Source organism: Crocodylus porosus, unplaced genomic scaffold (genome assembly GCF_001723895.1).
Source record: "Crocodylus porosus isolate Cpor-Errol unplaced genomic scaffold, CroPor_comp1, whole genome shotgun sequence".
Classification (NCBI taxonomy): Eukaryota; Metazoa; Chordata; order Crocodylia; family Crocodylidae; genus Crocodylus; species Crocodylus porosus.
Window position 1 is genome coordinate 2,538,216 of NW_017728914.1, and position 21,294 is coordinate 2,559,509.

At 51.5% G+C, this 21,294-nt stretch overlaps 1 protein-coding gene across 7 annotated transcripts in view; it reads left to right on the forward strand.

Moving 5' to 3' along the window:
- Positions 1-12,485, forward strand: part of LOC109309915 (protocadherin gamma-A4-like) — a 49,639-nt gene extending 37,154 nt beyond the window's left edge. For all 7 annotated transcript variants that reach the window (XM_019534804.1, XM_019534809.1, XM_019534806.1 and 4 more), the window contains one exon: positions 9,639-12,485. In XM_019534804.1, coding sequence (XP_019390349.1) covers positions 9,639-9,865 — 227 coding nt within the window. In that variant the 3' untranslated portion in view covers positions 9,866-12,485. The remainder of the gene's footprint in view (positions 1-9,638) is intronic.
- The last annotated feature ends 8,809 nt before the right edge of the window (positions 12,486-21,294 follow it).

A 21,294-nucleotide genomic window follows, 5' to 3' on the forward strand; every position in this document is an offset into this window, starting at 1 on the left:
ACAGCCAGCTATAAGGGATTGCTGCTCCCTCCTCTCAAGGCATGCTGTGCCCCAGCCACCTGAGCGGCTGGCTGGGGTACAGTGTGCCTTGAGATAGAGGCTCCACATGCCTTAGCATGGGGGCTCCACAGTGGAGCCCCTGTACTGAGGCATGCAGAGACAGGGGGGCCCAGGGCTGCGTTTTCCCCCATCTCAAGGCAGCCCTACCTGGCACTTCGGAATGCATTGTGCCACTTTTCTTCCAAGTTTTTGTTTGTTTGTTACCAGGAAATCCCAGTAGCAAATTTTGCTCCAGTGCTGCAAATTAGCATGTGCCTACATGTCTGGGTCCAGCCCTGGAGTTCTGCTCTTTTGCTCCTCTTTGGAGGCTTCTTCATGGTTCAGGCAGTTATCCAGTCTAAGGTTTCAGCAACTAAAACTGATCAAATATATCGATGACGGTGAAGTAGGATAGCCTCCTGCTCCTTCTCACTAGCTGGGTGGGCTTTGCAAGGCTAACATGAGGGAGCAGCAATAAAAAAGTAATCTCTTCCAGAGAAGGCAACAAATCTAAACCAGTACAGCATAAGCAAATGCCATTTTTAGAGAGCCTCTTTTCTGACTGTAACAGCATTTCAGAAATGTCCTGCTTTCTTTTGGTATTTTCTCTTCCCTGAGCATATGGCACCTCCAGTTTGTGTGGGGGGAAGGGAGGCAGGCAGCTCCAGAAACCAGTCCCTCACCCATGGTGCTGTGACATCCATATGGAGTAAGCTTGCTAGCCAACTGAAATGCTTTCATTTACACATTGCTTTTACAAGTCTTAAATAATTGAAAAGTCTGAAGAGAAACACCCATCTTCGGAGGCAGAGGAATACACAAGATGAGTCTTAAAGCATCACTAAAGGCTGGATGTCTGATGGTATCTAATGGTAGGGATGCTCATTTAAAAATAATTTGGACTTTTAAACTATTTGAATTGATGCAGGTAGATGTGCAGTGGAAGAAAAAGTGCTTCAATTCTAATGGTAGAAACCAAGTCAGAGACAGCCATGCATGGGGGGCCAGAGTAGTGGGGCAGACACTACTGTCTGCAGGCAGCATCTTGGCTTTCTAAGATGTATTGAAACCGGTTAAATAATAATCTCTACATTTGGTTTTGCTGACAGCCCTCCTAGAGCCACAGTGTGAAGTGTTCAGGGGATAAACTGCTGAAGCTTGTTGTATTAGCCAGTTTGAGCTCAGATTATAGGAAAAACGGAGACAGGAGTTGGTTGTCTCATTTAAAATAGCATAGTTTTCTTCATCTCACTTTGCCAAAAGAACCCTAAGACCATTTAGATTAATTGACTGTGTACGGGAAGGTTACCTTGAAGGAGTGTCATGAAGTGTGAAGCTAGACATGTTCCTTCCTATAATGATATCACAACCTGCAGCTGACTTAGGTTGTTATTGATAAAGTCTGAATGTGAACAGTACCATAAGGATGGGTGGGTGGCATAAGTGCCGACTTTGTTTTTTGCTAGTGGGTGTTTTTTTGTGCGTGTGTTCCTGCACCGATCCCCACGCGTGCCCGGAAGAGGCGGCGCGTTACTTCAGCCTGGCTCACCCAACATGGCTTATGGGTGCTGAGCACCTGGTAATTTTTTTCAGTGGATACTTGAGCCTTAGAACACCCATGGAGTCAGTGGCTATGGTGAGTGGGGAACCAACCCTGAGCACTGCATAATCAGGGAGTGGGGAAGCAGGGGTGGGAAGAATGGAGTAGAGGAGGAGTGGAATGGGGGTGCTTCATCCTCCCATTACCCTATTCCCACTTTGCCTTGCACTTTCCCTTCAGCCCTGGCAGCAAGCAGGAGTGTGTTAGTGAGTGAAAGGGTGTAGGTTGTAGCCATGTTGGTCTAAGGACATAGGCAGACAAGGTTCTTTAGGTGAATCTGGTATCTTTTATTAGACCAACTTACATAGTTGGGAATTTAAAAAAAAAAACTTTAGCAAGCTTTTGGGTTTAAAAACCCTTCATCAGGAAGCCTCTCTTCCTCAGCCTGACAATGGATTTTAAAACACAATAGCTTGCTAAAAAAAGAGAAAACATATTTTTTTTCCAACTATTTAATTTGGTCTAATGAAAGAGATCAGATTCACCTAAAGAACCTTGTCTGCTTAGTGAGTGAATGGCATTCTGGGAAATGTAGTCCTATGGAGTGGAAGCAAGATTTGCTGCCGTTGGGGGGGAGATGTCACTCTATTTTTTACACCAAAAACAGGAGGGTTTTTTGCCCACTCAGATACATGTCCACAGCAAAAAAATAGGTTACATTTCCCCTCAACAGCGGTAAGTTTCAGCTGCTGCTCCTGTGTGCCGGCTACTGCCAAAGCCTCAGAGCCATAAAGTATAAAGGGAAGGAAAAGAAACAACTGCTTTTGGTGCAGTCCTGGCAAGTAATGCCTCTCTGAACATGAATCTTAATTAAAATGTATTACCAGCATTTGAAATTCTTTGCCTGAAGAACAGCAGCTCAATGCTGAATTATGCCCCTGTGTTTTCTTGGTCTCCCTTCTCTTCAGTCATAATCTGGTGATACTAGAGGCAGTCCATTCAGTTCTCTGATAATTCTTACTTTGGGGAAACTAGCTTCTCTGGCAACCTGTGAATTTCACAGGCTCCTTCCTTACCAGAGCTGTTCTGCATGCTGATTACAGGCTATTCCTTCTTCTTGTTCCACTTCACATTTTCAGTGAGTCACTGGAATACTTTCTCTCAGCAACATTATAGCATCTCTACCCCCACTGCTGGACAAAATAAAAACCAAAGTTACAGGCTCTTCTTTTGTTTGCAGTAAAGTATGGACATAAATATGTGTAAAGTGTTCAGTTTACCCTGAGGGTGTATAAATGAATTGGTGCATTAACTGTTGTTGAGAATAACAATTAACTGAACTCTGAGTACATTTCAAATAAGAAGGTGGAAGATGTTTAAACACTCTCCAAGGAGTGAACAATAAAACTAAGCTTGGAGAATTAGCAATAAATAAAATTAAAATGCATGTGCCCCCTATGTAAATTCCTAAAAGCAATGCTAATCATCTAATCTATCTAGACACAAGTCCATAAGAGAATAGATCAGTAGCCAAAAGTCCATAATAGAATAAATCAGTAACCAAATATCCCAAAATGCTAAGGGATAAATCCTATCATACTTTATGTGCCTAAATGCCATGTATGTGACTGTGGAACTGCAGCTTTCAGCACTTATGCACAATTTGCAATTCCACACTGTCCATGTGAGCCTACTCAGCATCTGCTGAGCACCTGGGCAGCTGCCCAAAGAAATCAAATCACTCAGGTGTGCATATAACACCAGGCAACTCCCAAAATATTAGTTGGGCAAAACCCATGATGGCAGGGAAGAAGAGATAGGCTTTCCACCTTTTAGCCAGGGCACAGGAGAGCCAGGTTTTAGACCAGTGGCTCCCAACCTCAAGTCGTGACCCAAATCAGGGTTGCGGGTGGTCCACCTCTTGCTCTGCCTCTCCCACCTATGGGGCTCTCCCAGCACACAGTCTGTGCAGCTCTCGCCACCGCTGGCCCCCAACTGCGATCCCAGCCTGGCCTGGGCTCTGCTGGTGTTGCTGAGCATGAGTGAGTGAGTCAACGGTGGGGCCGGGGGTCACAACCCAGATTTAGGGTAGCGAAAAAAAGGTTCTGACCGGTACTCCTGCTCCCAATGGGGCAGAAACTTTCCCATTGCTCCTTATCCATTTACCTGAAGACTTTTAAATGCAGGATGCATGTAGGCAAAGCTTCAAGAGAGCTAGAGAGGGCTTGGGGCAATACCTAGCTGATGGCCTGGTGACTAGTTTTTTGGTAAAAATGAAAGGTTCAAGCCTGTTCTGGGTTGGGGGAAGCCTAGAATCTGGATCTTTTACCACCTGGGCAAGTGTCCTACCCACTAGGCTATTGAGGTAAGAGAGCCATCTTTCTCCATTTTACTTCTGGCAGGTACACATGCAGAACAATTTATTTCACCCCAGAATGAAATAGAATCCCAAATGGTGCATAAATACCAACAATTGCAATTATGTAGCTGCATATGTACCACTTAAGCATACAAAATGAAAGAGAGTTTAGTCATAAATTCCCTCTGGGATTCAAAAATAATCATAAACCACAAGAGAATTTGACTGATTTCATCATAAAGTCCAAAATGAAATTTCTCTGTAGTATACTTTGGGGGTGTCTACACATTCATTTGATTTGGAAGTAGTTTACTTGCAAATAAACAACTTGTGAGTAAACACTCCTGGGCAGGTGTCTATTACATGGAAGGTCTTGGGAGCAGATTTGCTGCTCCTGGCAGTGATCTACTTCTGCCCCCACTGGCCCTGCACCAGGCCCCTGCACCAGCCAGCAGCTATAGGTTCCCCCTGGGTGCTAGCCCAGGGGCTGGCAGGGAGCACTTGGCAAGGAGACAGCTGTCTCCTGGTGGGGGCTGGGACATTGCTCCCTGCCTGCTGCTGGGGCAGGGACAATGTCCCCCTGCTCCAGCAACTGGGAGCTCCTGTCCCAGGTCCCCAGTCAGGGGCAGAGGAGTTGAAAATAGCTGCAGGGGAGGGCATGAACCCCATGTGCCCCCAGAGGCGGGGGGTCATGGTGGGGTCACAGCAAGGTCCCACACGGGGCAGCAGTGCTGTTGGTGCTGGGAGCTTGGCGGCAGCAAGCAGGGAGCTCTCACAGGCGGCCGTGGTGCTGTCAGCAGCAGGGGAGAGGAGGTGGCGAGCACCAACCGGCAGTCGGCAACCATCCACAGATGCCACTGACAGTGTTGGCAATGGCCAGCGGCAATCACGGACTGCCCGCAGATGCCACTGGTGGTGTCGGCAGCAACGGGGGGTGCTGAGTGGCAGCTGCCCACAGGCGCCACGGACAGTGTTGGTGGTGCCTTTTTGCAGGGGGTGCACCACCACATTCAGGGGATACATGTGCACCCACAAGCACCCCCTACACATTGCCAGTGTGGGAAGGGCAGGTCCCAGCCCCGTGCCCTGATCTATTGGTGGGGCAGCTAGCAAGAGGCCCTGACTGGACAGGGATTCCCTGCCCAGCAGGGGGCTTGCTGCTAGCTGCCCCAGTGGCAGATAGGGCTGGGACCTGGAACCTGCCCCACCCCTGCAGCTCTTTCCAAGCCCAGGATTTTGATTGCCAGGTCAGGGCACAGGGCTAAGACCTGTCCCTGACTGGAATAATTCCTAGCCCCACCTCCATGATCATGGGATGGGGGCTGGAGAACCTGTTCCCAGCTCAGCTCTGTAATCATGGAGCTAAATGGGGAACATACTGGAGAGCCTGTTCACCGTCCTGCTCTGCGATCATGGACCTGGGCAGGGAACAGGCTCCCTAGCCCCTGCCAGCAGGGACCTTCCAGCCCCCACTCTGGGATCCAGGAGCATATTGTGGTGCCTGGGATGGGTGATCCTTGTCTCCCAGCTCAAGCCTCACAGTCACAGGACCCAGGCTAGTAGATCCTTATCTCGCAGAACCAGCTCCATGACCACAGAGCTGGCATTGAGAGAGAAGGATCTCCCAGCCTGGATCCCCCAACTATGGGGCTCGTGCTGGGAGATAAGGACCTCCCAGCACTGACCCCATGACTACAGAGCAGGTGTTGGAGCTCCCTGCTACCGAGGCAGGGGGACATTGTCCTTGCACCCTGGCAGCCGGCAGCTCCCCGGGGCAGGGAGCAATTTCCTGCCCCCTGCTACCTACTATCAGGCTTTCTGGGAGCTCAGTTTCTCCCAATCAGAGGTCTACACATGCACTACTGTGCAGTTACTAATCTCAAGTAAATTTGCTACTTGCATTTGCAGGTAGCAAATTTACTCATGATTAGAGCCATTTACTGTGCAGTAAGCATCTGCACAGTAAATGGACACAGATGCTTACTGCTCAGTAATTATCTCTACTAAACAGTAAAGCATCGCATGTAGATGCACCCTTTGTGTATGTATGTCATGCAACTCTCATTGTCTTTCTGAGACCTAGATGACTGAATGCATTGACTTTAGTCTCTGCTTTAAGAGTTAAGTTGGGTATTCCAATGTTGGCCCTTTAAGATCTGTAAATTTAATTGGAATGCTAAAAGCCAGCTTTTTAAATTACAGAAGGGTTTGGTACCCTTTAAAAAGTATGTAAATCGAAGTACAGGCAGTCCTTGGACTTACGATACAATTGGTTCCTGAAAACTGTGTCTTAAGTCAGAACCAATTTTCTCATAAGAAACAATGTTATAAATGTGGAATTGGTTCCTGAACCAAGGCCCAATACCCTATTTTTTCACCAAAAATACCCCAGAATTTTGTACTCCATCAATTATAGATGAGTAATATAGCTACGTTAATGTAGCTATATTGTAAATAGCAATCATATTGATATGGAAAGATTTCTTTGAGGTGACTTCGCTGGGCTTTTTGAAAGGCTCTTGGTTAGACTTTGTGAAGGGTTCTTGACTGGAGTCTTCTGAGGAGACTTGGCTGCAGGTTTTTCTGGAGTCTTGTCTGCTTTCTTAAAGAAAGTGTCCAAGGAAGTTTGGATAGATGTTCTCCAGGGAGATGAGTGATGCAACGAACTTGTTCACTGGCATGGTGTTGCATCCGATCAAGCATTGTAAAGTTGAAACTGACATCATAAGTTGAAACAGGGTGTCAATTTATAAACGTTGTAAGTGTAAAGTGTTGTAACTCGAAATACTGTAAGTCGAGGACTGCCTGTACTTCACCTGGTTAACAAAGATCTTACTATATAGGTGAATCCTACCCCCTACAGATAAAAGATCAGGGCAATATTAAAAAAAAAAGAAAGGAAACCACTGACCCATTCTTGCTTATTTGGGTTCTTGTATGCAAGTTTTTATATGTGAAAGGAAACCTCTGACCCATCCTTGAGTTCTTGTATGTGTTTCTCTCAGCTTCAGCCAATGTGTTTCATTTGGCTGTTGAATCTCAGCTAGGAAAGCTAGTGTTTAGGGTGCAACACACTTGTCCCCATTTGGCTCAGATTGAACATGCCCAGTTGCCATGGGTGAACTTGTTCCAGCCTCCTTGAGTGAGAACTGGTTTGATAAGGTCCTCTCACCAACAACATCTCTATAGCAGAAGAACAAACCCATTATCCTACTTAGTCATATGCACATTTTGCTCTTTTTTTGTTTGTTTCTTTAAAGAAAACAAGACAAGGTGCACTAAATTACTGATCTAATGCCAGCAACTAACTGCTGCTGCTTCTCTCTTCTGGAATATTTAGAGGGGAAGAAGAGGAAATAAGGATCTGAACTGTTAGAGGCTGAAACTATTGTCCTACATACCTTTTAAGCTCTGTTCCTCTAACTCACATAAGAACAGGCCTGTACTAAACTGACTGATTCCATTATCTCTCTGTAACTTAAAACGTTGATAATTTGAGTTAGAAAGTTGTCACTTTATTTCCAGAGAAATTAATTTTACTCCCAGGGTAGAGGCTCAAAATATTTCCATTAAGTTCTCTAATTAGAATAACCTCTTTTCTACTAAGAGTCTTGGGACAGATCCGGTCCTCTTTGGGTATGTCTACATGTGCAATTAATGTACCTTAATGTTACTGTGCATTAAAATGAGGCACAGTAAACTGTGCCTGGGAAAACAGCTACATATGTGCCCATATCAGGAGCAAATTTGCCCTCAATGGGCACATCCACATGAGCACTCACTTGTGTCTTGCAGCAATGGCTGCCCTGCCTAGCCCCATCCTCTGCCTGCCCCCCAAACCCTCCAAGTCACTGCCTCACTGCCAGTCACTGCCTCACCTGGCCCCATCCCCTGCCTGTCCCCTGAGCCCCACCCCTGATCCCTGCCCTGCCTGGCTCCATTTGCGACCTGCTCCCCCGATTTCCCCCGCCCCAGTCACTGCCCTGCCTGGCCCCAGCATCCCAGCAATTAAAAAAAAAAAAAGCCCCACACTCACCAGCAGTAGCAGCTGTCATTTGGGTCACTGGGGCCTCATGGCAGAGCGCCCCACCCTGCACAGCATGGCACCTTGCCGACTCCAGCGATGGGGCAGTGGCAGTGCAGGTGCCAGGTGGCCAGGACCTGGCCCTGCTGCTGTCCTGCTGCCCCATGCTGGGCATGGGACGGCTCTGCCATGTGGCTCCACAGCCCCTGCTATTGCCGATGAGGGTGAGGGTTTTTTTTTTTTTAAGTGCCGGGAGGCTGGGACTGGCGGGGGCAGCCATCAGGGGCTGAGGGTGCAAGCAGGAGATGGGGCTGTGCAGGGCAGCCATTGGGGTGTCTAAGGGAGTGGGCAGAGGGTGGGGAAGCCATCAGGGGGGCTGTGGGTACAAGCAGGGGGTGGGGCTGGATGGGGCAGCCATCAGGGAGAGGCTTCACGAGCCAGTGGGTGATGTGGGCCAGGCAGGGCAGCAAAGGGGGGTGGTAGCCACTGTGGGGGCCATGTGGCCCCTCTTGGGGGGGGCTGTAACCCCTGTTCAGGCACTGTAGTCCCTGTGGGGGGCTGTAGCCCTACAAGGAGCAGTCTGTGAGCTGTGCAGGAGGGGCTGTGCCCTGCAGGGGGCAGGGGACCCACCCCTCCTGAGCAGCCCCTCCACACAGTCCCCCCCACAATCTACCCATGCTTACCCACACACCCCACAGCCCCCCACAACCACCAATGCATCTCTCCCCAATTCCGGTGCTGCTTACTCTCCTGCCCTCCTCCTCCCCCTGCCCCTCTGCAACTCCCTCCACCCCATCCTAGTGCTGCTTAGCTCCCAGCTCCCCCCAGGCATGGGCAGAGAGCAGGAACTGACTGGAGTGTGTGCTTGTGCAGGCACTGGTAGGGCTAAGAGAATGGGGAAGCTCTGTGTCCCCAGCCCAACACTGCAGGAACAGAGAGCTCCCCCCATCCCCTCAGCAAGAAAAGTGAAGGGAGAACTCAGGATGCTGCTGCCACTTGGCTATGGAGCATTGCCCCAAGGCAGTGTCACCAGGCCAGGCTGCAATCCCAAGCTCCACAATGGAGCAGGAACAGCTCCCCCTCCTCACTCCCTTTCCCACTGCCTTTTCTGTGTCCCCCTGCTGCCTAGACTGACTGGGAGCAAATTGCTCTCAGTCTGTCTACATGCGTGCTAATGAGCAGTAGCTAATGTGCCGTTAATCTAATACCTGTATTTGTTGGTATTTGCAAACGGTACATTTGCCTAATTTACTGTGCAGTAAATCCTGTGCATGTGTAGATGCTGATGCTTTACTGTGCATTAGATTACCACAGTAAAGAATCTTGTGTAGATGTGCCCTTTATGTATTAAACTCCCCTTCATTGTCTTATAACATATTTCAATTTTCCATAATTTATAGATAATCTTGTGATTAAACCTTTGATAGGACTGGCACTCAGGAGCTCTGGGTTAAATGCCTTACTCTGGTTCTAATACCCTTGGTGACATTGTCTTTCTTATCTACATAGACTGCAAACTCTTTGGGACAAATGCTATTTGCACAGCACCTGTTGTATAAGACCTTAGATTTGTACTGGGTCCTCAAGAATACTTACTTAGTTAAAATTCTACTGTTGATGATATTAATGTTATAATTATTTTCCTGTTGTCTTCTTCTCTTCTGTGTCCCATGTAGAAGCTGCTGATGGGAACTCCACTCTTGGTGGGGGAACTGGCACTATGGGCCTCAGTGCAAGGTATGGCCCCCAGTTCACACTGCAGCATGTCCCAGACTACAGACAGAATGTGTACATCCCTGGCAGCACTGCCACTCTCTCCAACTCCTCAGGTAAACGAGATGCAAAGAGCTCGGGATCTTCAGGAGGAAACAAGAAGAAGTCAGGGAAGAAGGAAAAAAAGTAAAATTGACAGGAGACGATCAGCAGGTTAGACCTACAGGGCAGACCCCTCCGGCACTCCCCCAAATCACAACCTAGGATGGAGGGTGAATGTGAATTTTGCATTGGAAAAGTAGGGACTATTATGAATGCATGTCATTGTCAGAGCTAGGAGTAGGGATCTTACTGTTAGCCCTCATGATATAAATCAATCTGGAAACAAAAAAGCAAGTGCCCTGTTAATACAAACTCATATTTTGTACTATCACTCGGGTTATTTAATATGCAAGGCTGTAAAGTCTTTAAAAGATGTCTTTGGATTTGGTTCACTCCAGAATGGTCTGAGAAAACTACAAGGCTTGTACTTGGCATTGTCCAGTGTAAATAAGTTTAACATGGAGTTTTTTTTATTTACAAACCACTGATCATTTTTCTGAGGAAAAAACATTCCCAGATTATAGCTCATGCTCCATATTTTGATATTTAACTTTCTTTTAGCAAACTTCACCTTGATTACCCCTGAAGTTCCTAGTTAAGAAGTTGGTAGGGAGTGCTTCAATTCCTGTTTACCTGTTATTCTCAAAAAATAGGTGTTTACACTGCACTAGTTTAAAGTAACAAGCTTAAAGTGCATTTTAAACATTCATTTTTTAAAAAAATGTGACCAATGATGGCCTAAAATATGGAACAAAAATCGTGGTATGTGAGAGACAGGAAATGCAATTGAACTGCAGTGGAAATGGCCACAGTGCAGAACACACCATTCGAATTATGAGATGTACACACTACATACTGTCCTATTGATTATACAGGCCTCTACAAATACATCTCAACAATTCATTGCAGTAAATATTTATATGTACAGGAAATGTTTTCTTGAATTAAAAGTTAAGAAAGTCCCCTGCTGTAAGCACAGAGAGCTATGGCTCAAAGCAATGAAATAGTCTATGTCTTTATCAAAGATGGATGCATTTGGAGAGCAATCTCTGATCTACTCATAGGGAACAGAGACAGAATGCTTCACATTTCTGTACATTGCATTGCATGCAAAATACTCACTTCATGTCTACAGTAAGGTAACTAAGTCCACCACACCCAAAGAAGCCATTGCATGTGTATACAGCATGATATAAATGCACAATCAGATAAACAAGACTCAGTGCAAACTGAGCAATGTCTATCTAGGAGTAGGGCTGAATAATAAGAGTCACTGCTTTCTCCTACAGCAGTGATGAAATCCACACATTTCATGTCTGTGCAGAGTTGCCAAAGAACAGGCTTAGTTCACTGGCCTTCAGAACTGGATACCAAGTAAGTGACAGTTGGTTTGCTGGAGCCAGGGGACCAGACTCATAGATAAAGGATCCAAGAACTGGAGCTTAGCCCTTGCCACTGATTACAAAGCCAGTGAGCCTGGGGATGCTCACAAGCTGTCAGTCAGGAGATTATGAGGAAGGATTCTGATACTTTTCAGGCTGTTACAGGACCATTCATTCACTCTAGCCCAGATTCTGACTGTACCCAGGAGATCATCCGAGACTCAAAATATGCTAGATTTAATAAGAAACAAACAAACTTTCTTTTGTTGTTGATACCCCTGGCATTGGGATTTTAAACCACATTTAATGGACTAGAATTATCAGGGCCTCTTCACTGTGTGCCCCTGTAGCTGTGCTCCCTTTTCACTGCTGATCCAAACAAAGTGAAGAGAGAGTGCATTGTGCCCTTGCTACATAGCCAGCTTGGTATTAAGTCCTTGTAAACACTTAGTCATCCAGGAAGGCTATATTATGCCCTTAGGCCCTACTTAATCCAGAAAGGTTGTGTGTGCCCTTTGCACTGGGCCATCTTTTCGTATCAAAGTAACTGTGACTGACCCAGGAAGGCAGAATGGCGTGGTGTGTCTGTAGCATGAAGAAGAAACATGTAGAGATAAGCACGATGAATTTTTTGTAACTTCTAATGCAGAACTCACCTGAGCAGATCTAGCCTTCTATGATCACCTCAGGTTAACTGTAGACAGCTGGCATGCTTACCTGGCTTGTCAGTAACCCAGCCCTGGCAGTATTCAGCAGAGCATTGTGCACTAACTAATGCCTCACTAGCCAATTTCTGTCTCCCTATGTCTAGAGAAGCAAGCCGCATCTATGGGAAGACCTTGTCTACATACGATTTTTTGTACTGATCCCAGGCACCCCCTGTGGTGGCTGCACTAGAAAGAGTTTACATAGATAGAAAGGCTTATACAAACTAATGTAGTTATTATGTGACCCTTCTAGAAGTACTGTAGATGAATTGTAGTGTTTATATTTCTTTTAATCAGCAATCCAAGGTAGTATAGAGAGTGTTGTAATTAGTGGTGTGTTATTTTTAACTCAGTAACTAACTTGTGGGCATCAGTATTTTCAATTTCTCTGTATCTTCTTTCCTTGTGGTCTGTGCTCTAAGTGTATGTGAAATGAAACACACTTGTCCTTTCAATGTGTCTAATATTGAATTATACTTATATATTATATATATGCTTATATCCTTCTTATACCCATATAGACCAATGTCAATGTGTTACATGCAAGTTTTATACTCTAATATTTATATTGCTTTTTTTCTTTGGGAAAAAATAATAAAATGGTTTCTTCTGAACTGATCATATTTTGTTCTTGAGAGAGAGAGTTTGTGTGCCGCTATTTCCTTGTACCTGCTGTGTGCATCCAGTAGCTGCAGAGAGAACAGAATTGTCTGGTATTCAGTGAGTGCATTCACCCCATGGAAAGCAATAACAAGGAATATGGAAACTAAAAATTACCCATGCAGCCTGGTGGCTCCAGTCTGAGGGAGCTCTCTGGTACTCCCTCAGTCCTGGGAATGCCAAGGGGGATCTCCTGTGCACAGGGGTCCCATCACCCTGGTCACCACAGAGTCTGTCTACACAAGTTTGCTCCTGTTTGACCTGAAGGTTGGAGTTGCTTAGCCCAGCACATGCAGATTCTTCTGCAGACCATAGGGAAGAAGGCACATACTATAGAACAGTGGTGAGGGGCAAACAGCCCACAGGTGGGAAAGCACACCCTGTGAACTGAGAGTCCTTGCCCTGCTCCATGACTTGCCAGTCCATGAGCAGTTTTCACTGCCAAGGGCCCATGCTCCCCTCCACCAACACTGCCAGGACTCCTTGCACCCAGGTCCTGATACCCCTGCCTGTCAGTACAGGCTCCATCCAGCCTTTCCCTCCGCTGGCAGCTGTGGTGCCCTGCCACTCAGAAGGAACCTCACGATGCCTAGATTCAATTTGCTGTGGGATGGATTGTCCTGAGCTGGGCTGGCACTGGCAGCTTTGGGGAGGGGTTGTGGGTGACCCCCGTACCTACTGACCCCAATGATCAGGACCCTCCCATCCCCATCCCCTGAGGTTGGCAGCAGCAGGGACCACGGCTGCACAGGGTGCCCACAGGGTGGGGCTGCACATGGGCCTGGAACCATCCTCAAAGTGCATGGGCTCTGCGCCCCACAGCCTGTACCCCAGGGGACTGACACTGCGAAAAACCAGCTCTGGCCATGGGCATTTCCTAAGCCCCGGGACAGCCCTGCCCAGGACCTCTGGGTATGTCTGCAAACCCACAGAGCATCAGACTTACTTGACTCAGGGAGCCCCACACCACAGTCAGTGATAGAGGCCAGGGGTCGAAGCCCTGCAAGCCAGAAGACTGGAAAGGTCTTGCTAGGAGTCATGTTTTTCCTTTGTGGAATCTCAGAGCTGCCTTTGGCACCTGCCCCCAGATTGCTGCAGAATCCTCAGCGTCACTGTCTCTGGCCAGGCAGCCCTGCCATGAGGAGGTGCCCTCCACTTTAAACAGGAGCAGCCCACCCCGGCCTACTGCCAGGGATACTGAGCCCCTGGGATGATCCGCAGTCACACTAGGGACGAACCTGCCAATCCCAATGCCCAGTGCAGGGCACCCTCCATTTGGCAGTACATGGTGAGCCCTTTCATTCTAGCTTGATTCTCTGCTCTCCTCTCCACAGCCTCCTGCTCTTACTAAGTTCTGGAGACAGCTCCTGAGGGACAGCTTGGGTTGGGTGGCTGGTGTGGGCATGCAGACTTGGAGCATTTTGCCTGCATGGTTTCCAGGGCTGGGGGGGCAGGGAGGCTCCTGAAATGCCAAGGATCACAACCAGTAGCCTGCGGAGGGCCCACCAGTCCTGAGGTGGATGCTTCTCTATGTAGTCATCCCTTAGTTGTGAGAAATGCTGAGTGCCAGGGCTGGCAAAGGCAGCAGGCTCCTTTCAGTCTCTGTTGATCTCTCCAGCTGCTTCCCTTCACTCCCTGTGAAGCCCTTCCCCCACAGCCTCACTGGCTGTATGAGTTCCCTGCACCACTCCTCTGTTTCTCCCCGGCCCTGCACTTGCGCCCAATTCTGACAGCAGACCTGTGGCAACTTCACACTGGAGCAAGAGGGCTTCCTCTTCAGCTAAAAGCTGGGAGCCTTTCTGTTCCTCAAGGGCAGGAGAAGCAAGTGCATAAGCTGGGAGAAATTCTCTTGGTCCCTACCCTACCAGGCATGACAGGGGCCCTCAGTGTCATCACCCCCCCACCCTCCACTCACTCCCACATCTCCTTGAGTGCAATCAGAGACTTGCTGATGCCCCTTTATTAGACTTCCCAGAGCCTTCTGCCATGTAGCAGGGGGCCATGGGGCAGGGGTAGGGAGCAGTCTCTGGCTTCTGGCAGCCTGAAGCAGAGGTTTTGGTCTCCCAGCTAGTGGCTGTGTTCTAGCAGGTCCTGTGGTGTCCAGCTGCTCTCCCTGGAGCGCAGCCCCAGAGCTTAATGCCCCTTCCCCTTGCAGGCTAGCATGCAGCTTTCTGAAGCATGTTTGGTCTGCCTGCTGAAGCCAGCCCGGCTCCCCAGGGCCTGGGCATTAAATGGAATGTCAATAGGTATTCACTCCTCTGACCCAGCTTGAATGCGGTGCTCTGCTCGATTCCCTTCAAGTGCCGTTTAAAACCTCCTACCATTTAATCTGAATGGTTTCCTATTGATTACCATAGCGCTATGCTGACTAGTGACATCTTCTTTTAGTGCAGGAGATCAGCCTCCAAGCAGACCCAGGCAGAAAGCCTGTCACATCTCCGCGAAGGGGTGGGCTGTCCACAGGGTAGATGCCTCCTATTACAGAAATAACCATCAGACCTTCATCCTTCCAGCGTCTCCCCTCCCCCCCGTGCATGCTGCAACATCCCTGGAGGGCAGCTGGTGCCCAAGGCCCAAGAAAACCCACAGACCTCATGTGACCCAGCCGACCTGTGAGAGAGACCCAGGCACCTGCCCAGAATCACAAGCGTGTATGTATGTATGCTGGCTGGGGAGTAGCCAAGGGGATCTGTAGTCCGAGGAGCAGAGTTCTCTAAGCCCTTCCCCCTCCTGCCTACTGCTGCTGCAAAGCAGCCATCTCAGTGACTTTCTAAGGCAGGAGTCAGCAAGGTTTTTGGGCAGAGTGCCAAAGACAACTGCAACCTCAAGTTATAAGACGTTGGGGAGCCGGGGCTGCCAGCAGGGAAGCTGCCAGCAGCCTGATTCTTTTTTTGTCAGGACAGCCCCATCCCCTCCCTGCCAGCAACCCCAGGTGTCAAGCAAAATGCCTTCTTGTGCCAGTCTCTAGCACCTGTGCTGGGGGTTGCCTGCCCCCATTCTAAGGCCTGATTTGTGTTTTCTTGCTCTAGTCCACACTATGCTCCTCCCTCAGGAGCCTGATGGACTCCACTCCCCAGTCCCCTGCTCTGCTTCCTTCAGGGACTGGGAAGGGTATGTTCTGTGCCTGGGGGACCTGGCTGCTATAAGAAAGCAGATCACTCCTTCTTGCTTCTGGTCTAATCAGGCTCTGCAGAAGCAGCAAAGGGAGTGCAGTGAACCCCTGGCATATCTGTCCCCTTGCCTAAGCACTGAGCTCACAAGGGCGACCTGAGGACTGGCAGTGCTGGTCCCCACAGGGCTGTCCCAAGCGTGCGCTGAGCCAGGCCTGTGGGGAAGGCAGCTCCACACACCCCACAGTGCCACAACTGCCCTTGGAGGTAGAGCTCAGCCAGGCACTGGCACTCTGGAGCTTGCCTTGGGGTGTTCCCACCAGGGAGGAGAACCCGCAGCCCCTTCAAAGGGCTCTTATTTCAGCCTCATGGCCTGACTGCTGCCATGAGGCTGCCACCAGGGCGTGTGCCCTGGAAGACAGGCTATTTGTGACTGGGAGGGGAGACGGAAACCCTCCAGTGGGTATTTCTGGAGTCTTTGTTAAGAGCCCGCACTATCTCCCTGAAGAGAGGCTATTTATGGTGAAAATCTTTTTCACTTCTCTCTTGTATTTAAACCCTCGTTGTCATAGCAACAGGACCTTCCGTTCCCTCGGGACAATAACTGCCTGCAAAAAATGTGGGCATAGCTGAATCCCCTCCCCCCCCCTCAGGATCATAGGAAAACCGGTCTGTAAGGGACCTCGGAGGTCAGCTAATCCAGCCCCCATCTCAGGCAGCGTCACCCCAGCTCATCCATAGGCGAAGATGGAAACTTCCAGTGACAGACAGACCCCAACCTTGCTGGGTAAAAATGGACAATGGTGGGAATTAAAAACCCACACTCCTAAAGCAAAGCAGGGGGCAGCTCTGCAGTGCAAAGTACCGGACCTCGCTACCAGCCTAATGAAATCAAGCATCTGTATCTGCTGTGCGGGGGCGTATTACAATGTGGGTGTATGCAGGGGAGCAGGTTTCAGGGAGCAGAACCCGATTTGGTAATCAGGACATGTGGGCACTTGCTCCAGGAGGTGAGCTTCATTTGGGGATTTCTGGATTTATCCTGCTAAGAGACGGAATGTCAGCAGCTGGTTACAGAAATACCCCAGGAGCCCGGCTCCGTGGGCGTGCTGCAGAAAAGCAAGATGCAAACAACAGGTTTCGGCTGCCCAGAAAAAAATAAGAGGGGTGGGGGGAGGAAACGTCAGGGTTGCTCCAGTTCTGCCTGTTGTCTTTGAGACAGAGCAGGCTCAAGATCCAGAGCCGCGGGGCCGCTCACGTGGGGGCTGCGAGCGCGGCTGCCAGGCATTAACCTCGGAGCTGTAGAAATCCCCGCAGGCAGCAGCAGCCCGTGTGCATGCCAGAAGGGGGATGGGCAGAAGCAGCTCCTCCAGCCTGCCCGGCTCTCCTCCAGCCTGGCGGAGGAGGCTGCGGCGCAGGAGGGGGAGGGGCTGCCGCAGAGCAGCTCGCGCGCCGGGGCGTGCGCTCGTGTGGCCGGCAGCGCCGCCAGCCCATAGTTTCCTGATGGGATCATCCCGCGGGGGGGAGAGGGGGGGCAGCCTCGTGACGGCTGCACTCGACCCAGTCCGCCAGCAGACACCCGCTCTAGACGGGCCGTCTCCGGCCGGCCAGTGTCATTTGGGATCAAAGCTGCAGTTGTTTTCGAGCTCCCCCAACATCCAGCTGTCACAGAGGAAGGCAGAGGGAGATAGCCCTTGGTTGCGTCAGCCATCCTGACAGTGAGTCACCCTTTCCCGCCCAGGAAAGATTGGGATGCGGGCTCACCACCTGCAGCCCTCCTGGGAGGGGGCAAGGGGTCTGTCCCAGCTGCAGCAGGAGGGGCCTGGACTCTACTTGTGGAAGGATCCAGGCTGCCCCCTCCTTTTGCTCCATCACCTCCTGCTCCAGCTTTTCCCCAAGGACGACAAGAGTCCCGGTTTGTGAGGCTGACTCTGTTCTCCCCAACTCTTCCTACCAGAACCAGGTGACAGGAGAAAGCCTTCCCTGCCTTGTGTGAGGAGTGGAGACTGAACCAGAGACTACAGCACTGGGCACTAGTGTTGTGTGAAATTTCACCCAGTGTTTGGTTTCGAAGCTGTTTTGATACATTTTGAGCTTGAAACAGCGAAATCGAAATAAAACAAAAGCCTTCAACACAGCTTTGAAACAAAACAAGGGCACTTGAAACAAACATTTCCAGTTTCGAAGCCAGGCTTCCTGTCTTCAGTGCCAGTCCCAGCCAGCAGCAGCAGCCTCCTGTCATCCAGCAGGCAGATCTAAGGGCCCGCGCCCCCAGGAAGGCTGCAGGTCTGTGCCAGACTCCTCCGGGGTGCAGCCCCCCGATCTGCCTGCTGGATGACAGGAGGCTGCTGCTGCCAGCTAGGGCCAGCAGCAGCACCAATCGTCCAGGCACGGGCTGCACCCAGGCCACAGCACCAGCCTCCTGTCATCTGGTAGGCAAATTGGGGCCCCCTGCACCCCTGGCAGGAGTTGGAAGAGACCTGCAGCCCTCCTGGGGGTGTGGGGGCCCCCAGTCAGCCTGCCGGATCACAGGAGGATGCTTCTGCTGCCCAGGACAGCACTGGGCACAGCCCGCACCCAATGTCAGGAAGATCGATGCTGCCACTGGCCCCAGCTGGCCGCACCAGCCCCCTGCCATTTGGCAGGCAGATTGGGGGCTCGCCTGCACCTCCAGGAGTGCTGCGGGGGCTGTGCTGGACTCCTTCTGGGGGTAATGGGCCCCTGATCTGCCTTCCAGATCATAGGAGGCTCATGCTGTGGGACTGGGGCAGCGGGTCCCAGCATGAGCTGATATGCTCTGAGCCTGTACTGGAGCCAGCCCAAGGAGGGTGCGGGCCCGGGGCAAATCAGCTCATGCAGGGACCCACCCTTGCAGGTCCTGCACAAACTGATTTGCCCCAGGCCTGCCTGCCACTGGCCCCAGGGAGCAGCACCAGCCTTTTGTGATCCAGGAGGCAGATGTGGGGCCTGCATCCCCGGGAGCAGTCTGACACAGCCCCTGCAGCCCTTCCGGGGGTGCAGGCATCCCCAGTCTGCCTGACAGATGCCAGGAAGATCAGTGCTGCCACTGGCCTCAGCTGGTAGCACCAGCCTTCTGTCATCCATCAGGCAGATCAGGGGCTCGCCAGCACCCCCAGGAAGGCTGTGGGGGCTGTGCCGGACTCCTCCTGGGGGTGTGGGCTCCCTGATCTGCCTGCTGGATGACAGGAGGCTGGTGTTGCTGGCAGGGGCCAGCAGCACCGATCTTCCTGGCACTGAGTGGGCGAAATATCAAAACAGCACTGAAACAGCAAAACAGTTTTGAGAAAATGAAATGCAACAGTGCTTTCAAAACTAAACAAAACTCGAAATGAAACACTCTTCCATCGAAACATCAAACTGGAAGTCAAAGCGGAACAGTGCTGTTCGGCACAGTCCTACTGGGGTCCTACCACTTGGGGTCCAGTCCACAAAGGGACCTCATTCCTAGCAGAATCCAGCCAGTCTTAAGTGAAATAACTACCTGGATCTGAGCCTTCTTTCTTGTCTCAACTCTGCCTAAACTGCAGTGGTTCTCCACTGTTTTGTACCAGGGCCCATTTGTAAACATGGATGGCTAGTCCCAATCCAGTGCCCCCCACCCTGGACCTGCTGTCCCCAGGCCTCAGCCCCCCAGTGTGTGGGGCAAAGGCGGGGGGGGGGCAAGAAGCTCCAAGCAGCCCCTTGCAGGTTGGAACTCCACCAGCCTGCAAGGGAAAAGCCATGGCATCCCACGTTTTTCTCCTTTAAAGGAAAATCAATTATTAAAGTTTGTTGATCCATTTTTAAGACCCTTTCATATATTCTTTTGACTCACTTTTGGGTTGTGACCCACAGCTTGAGAAACACTGGCCTAAAGAAATCACTGCATGATGGAGGCAGGAGTGGGGATTTCTACAGACAAAGACTGCAGGTGGTCAGTACAGGCAGGGCCAGTCCTGAGGGGCTATGGTAAGGGCACGTTTCAACATTTCATCCAGGCAATAATAAGCATGAAACTGGAGGAGGAGTAGCCTCCTCTGTTCACAGACAGATCAGGGCCGGCACCCTGAGCAGGAGTGCGGCAGAGCCCCGCAGCCTTCCCAGGGGTGCAGGCGGGAGGCTGCTGCCTCCCTGGGACCTGAGTCGGTGAAGGGAGGCAAGTGCAGCCCCAGTGTTGTGTTTCACTCCGCTCCCCCCCACCAGGCTTAGTTCCATGGAGCTGCAAGCAGCTGGGAACCGAGCCAGGTGGAGGAAGGTGCTGTGCCCTGCCCGCCTCCAGCAGGCTGCAAGCCAGTGGGAACCCAACCCGGTGCAGGCAGGCACGGCGCAGCCCAGGATGTGCCCTGTCTGCCTGCACCTGGCTTTAAGCCACTGGGAACCCGCCTGGTGGAGGCGGGCAAGGGCCCACCTGCACCAGGCTGGGTTCCCACTGGCTTGCAGCCTGGTGGAGGCAGGGTGCTGTCCTGGGGGTGCACTGAGCCCGCCTCCACCAGGCTGGGGTCCCAGTGGCTTGCAGCCTGATGGAGGGAGGCTGGGTGCAGCGCTCCGCCTCCCTCCACCGGGCTCAGCACCCAGTGGCTCCCAGCCCAGCGAACCTCAGCCTGGTGGCAGGAGGCCAAGTGCAGCCCCTGCTCTCTGCCTGCCTCCAGCTACCCGGCTGAGCTCGATGGGGCTGGTGGAGCCGGCTGGAGCTCAGCATGATGTCGGGAGACAGGCAGACTGGCTTCGCCAGCGCCAGGGAGCACAGCCCAGGGAGGAGGCCAGGAGAGCCAGGGCTGCACTTCCCCCTGGGCTAAGCCACATGGGCTTGGACAGCCACTGGGAGCACAGCTGTTGCTCTCCCCTCACCTGGCTGTTTTGACTGGCCTCTTTTCGTTGGAAGGCTTTTTCGAGCTCAAAACAAGTTGAAACAGTGTTGAAATGAAATAGCCGGTGAAATTTTGCACAGCCCTACTGTCTGCCCTCACACTGCGCTCAGGGACTCCTGAAGAACCGTCCAGCCCCATCCCTCACGCACAAGGCCAGGGAAAGCTGCTGGGCTAGGGTGGGTTTCAGGCAGGACTCTCTGGCCTCCCTGCTGGCATGAAGAGAGAAAAAGCAGGGAGGGCAAATCAGTGCCCCGGGATAGTGACTGCTCGCCAGCCTGTAGGTGCTACCCCTGATGTGGTGCCCGGGTCGGGCTCCCGGCTTCTCACGGCCCGGCCAGTCCCCACCTCCCACCGGGGAAATGGGGGAGAGGCGCGAGCTGCGTTGGACTAGGCCTCCAGGACCCGAAGAGGAGGAGGGGGCAGAGCGGCCTTTGCCCCTTGCACCAGCCCCGTGGGGCCGGCCGGGTCGCAGCTCGTGGAGGCAGCCGCAGGCCCGGCTTGGGCTGGAGATGAGCGGGACGCAGCAGCAGCAGCGGGGCGAGCGCCAGGAGTCCGGCCCCGCGCCGGCTGGCAGCGCCGGCTTTGCCGCCAGCCTCCCCGCCCGCGGCCTCGCCCCTCCGGCGCTGTGTTAACCCCCGGAGCGCCCCCACACCCCCGGCGCGGGGAGCCCGGGAGCAGCCTGGCCGCTGTCTGCCTAGGAAGGGGCAGGCGCGGAGCAGCCCGATAGCTGCGGGGCCGGGGCCGGGCCCGGACTCAGGTTACTTGCTGCGAGGGCTCGAGGCTCATCGCT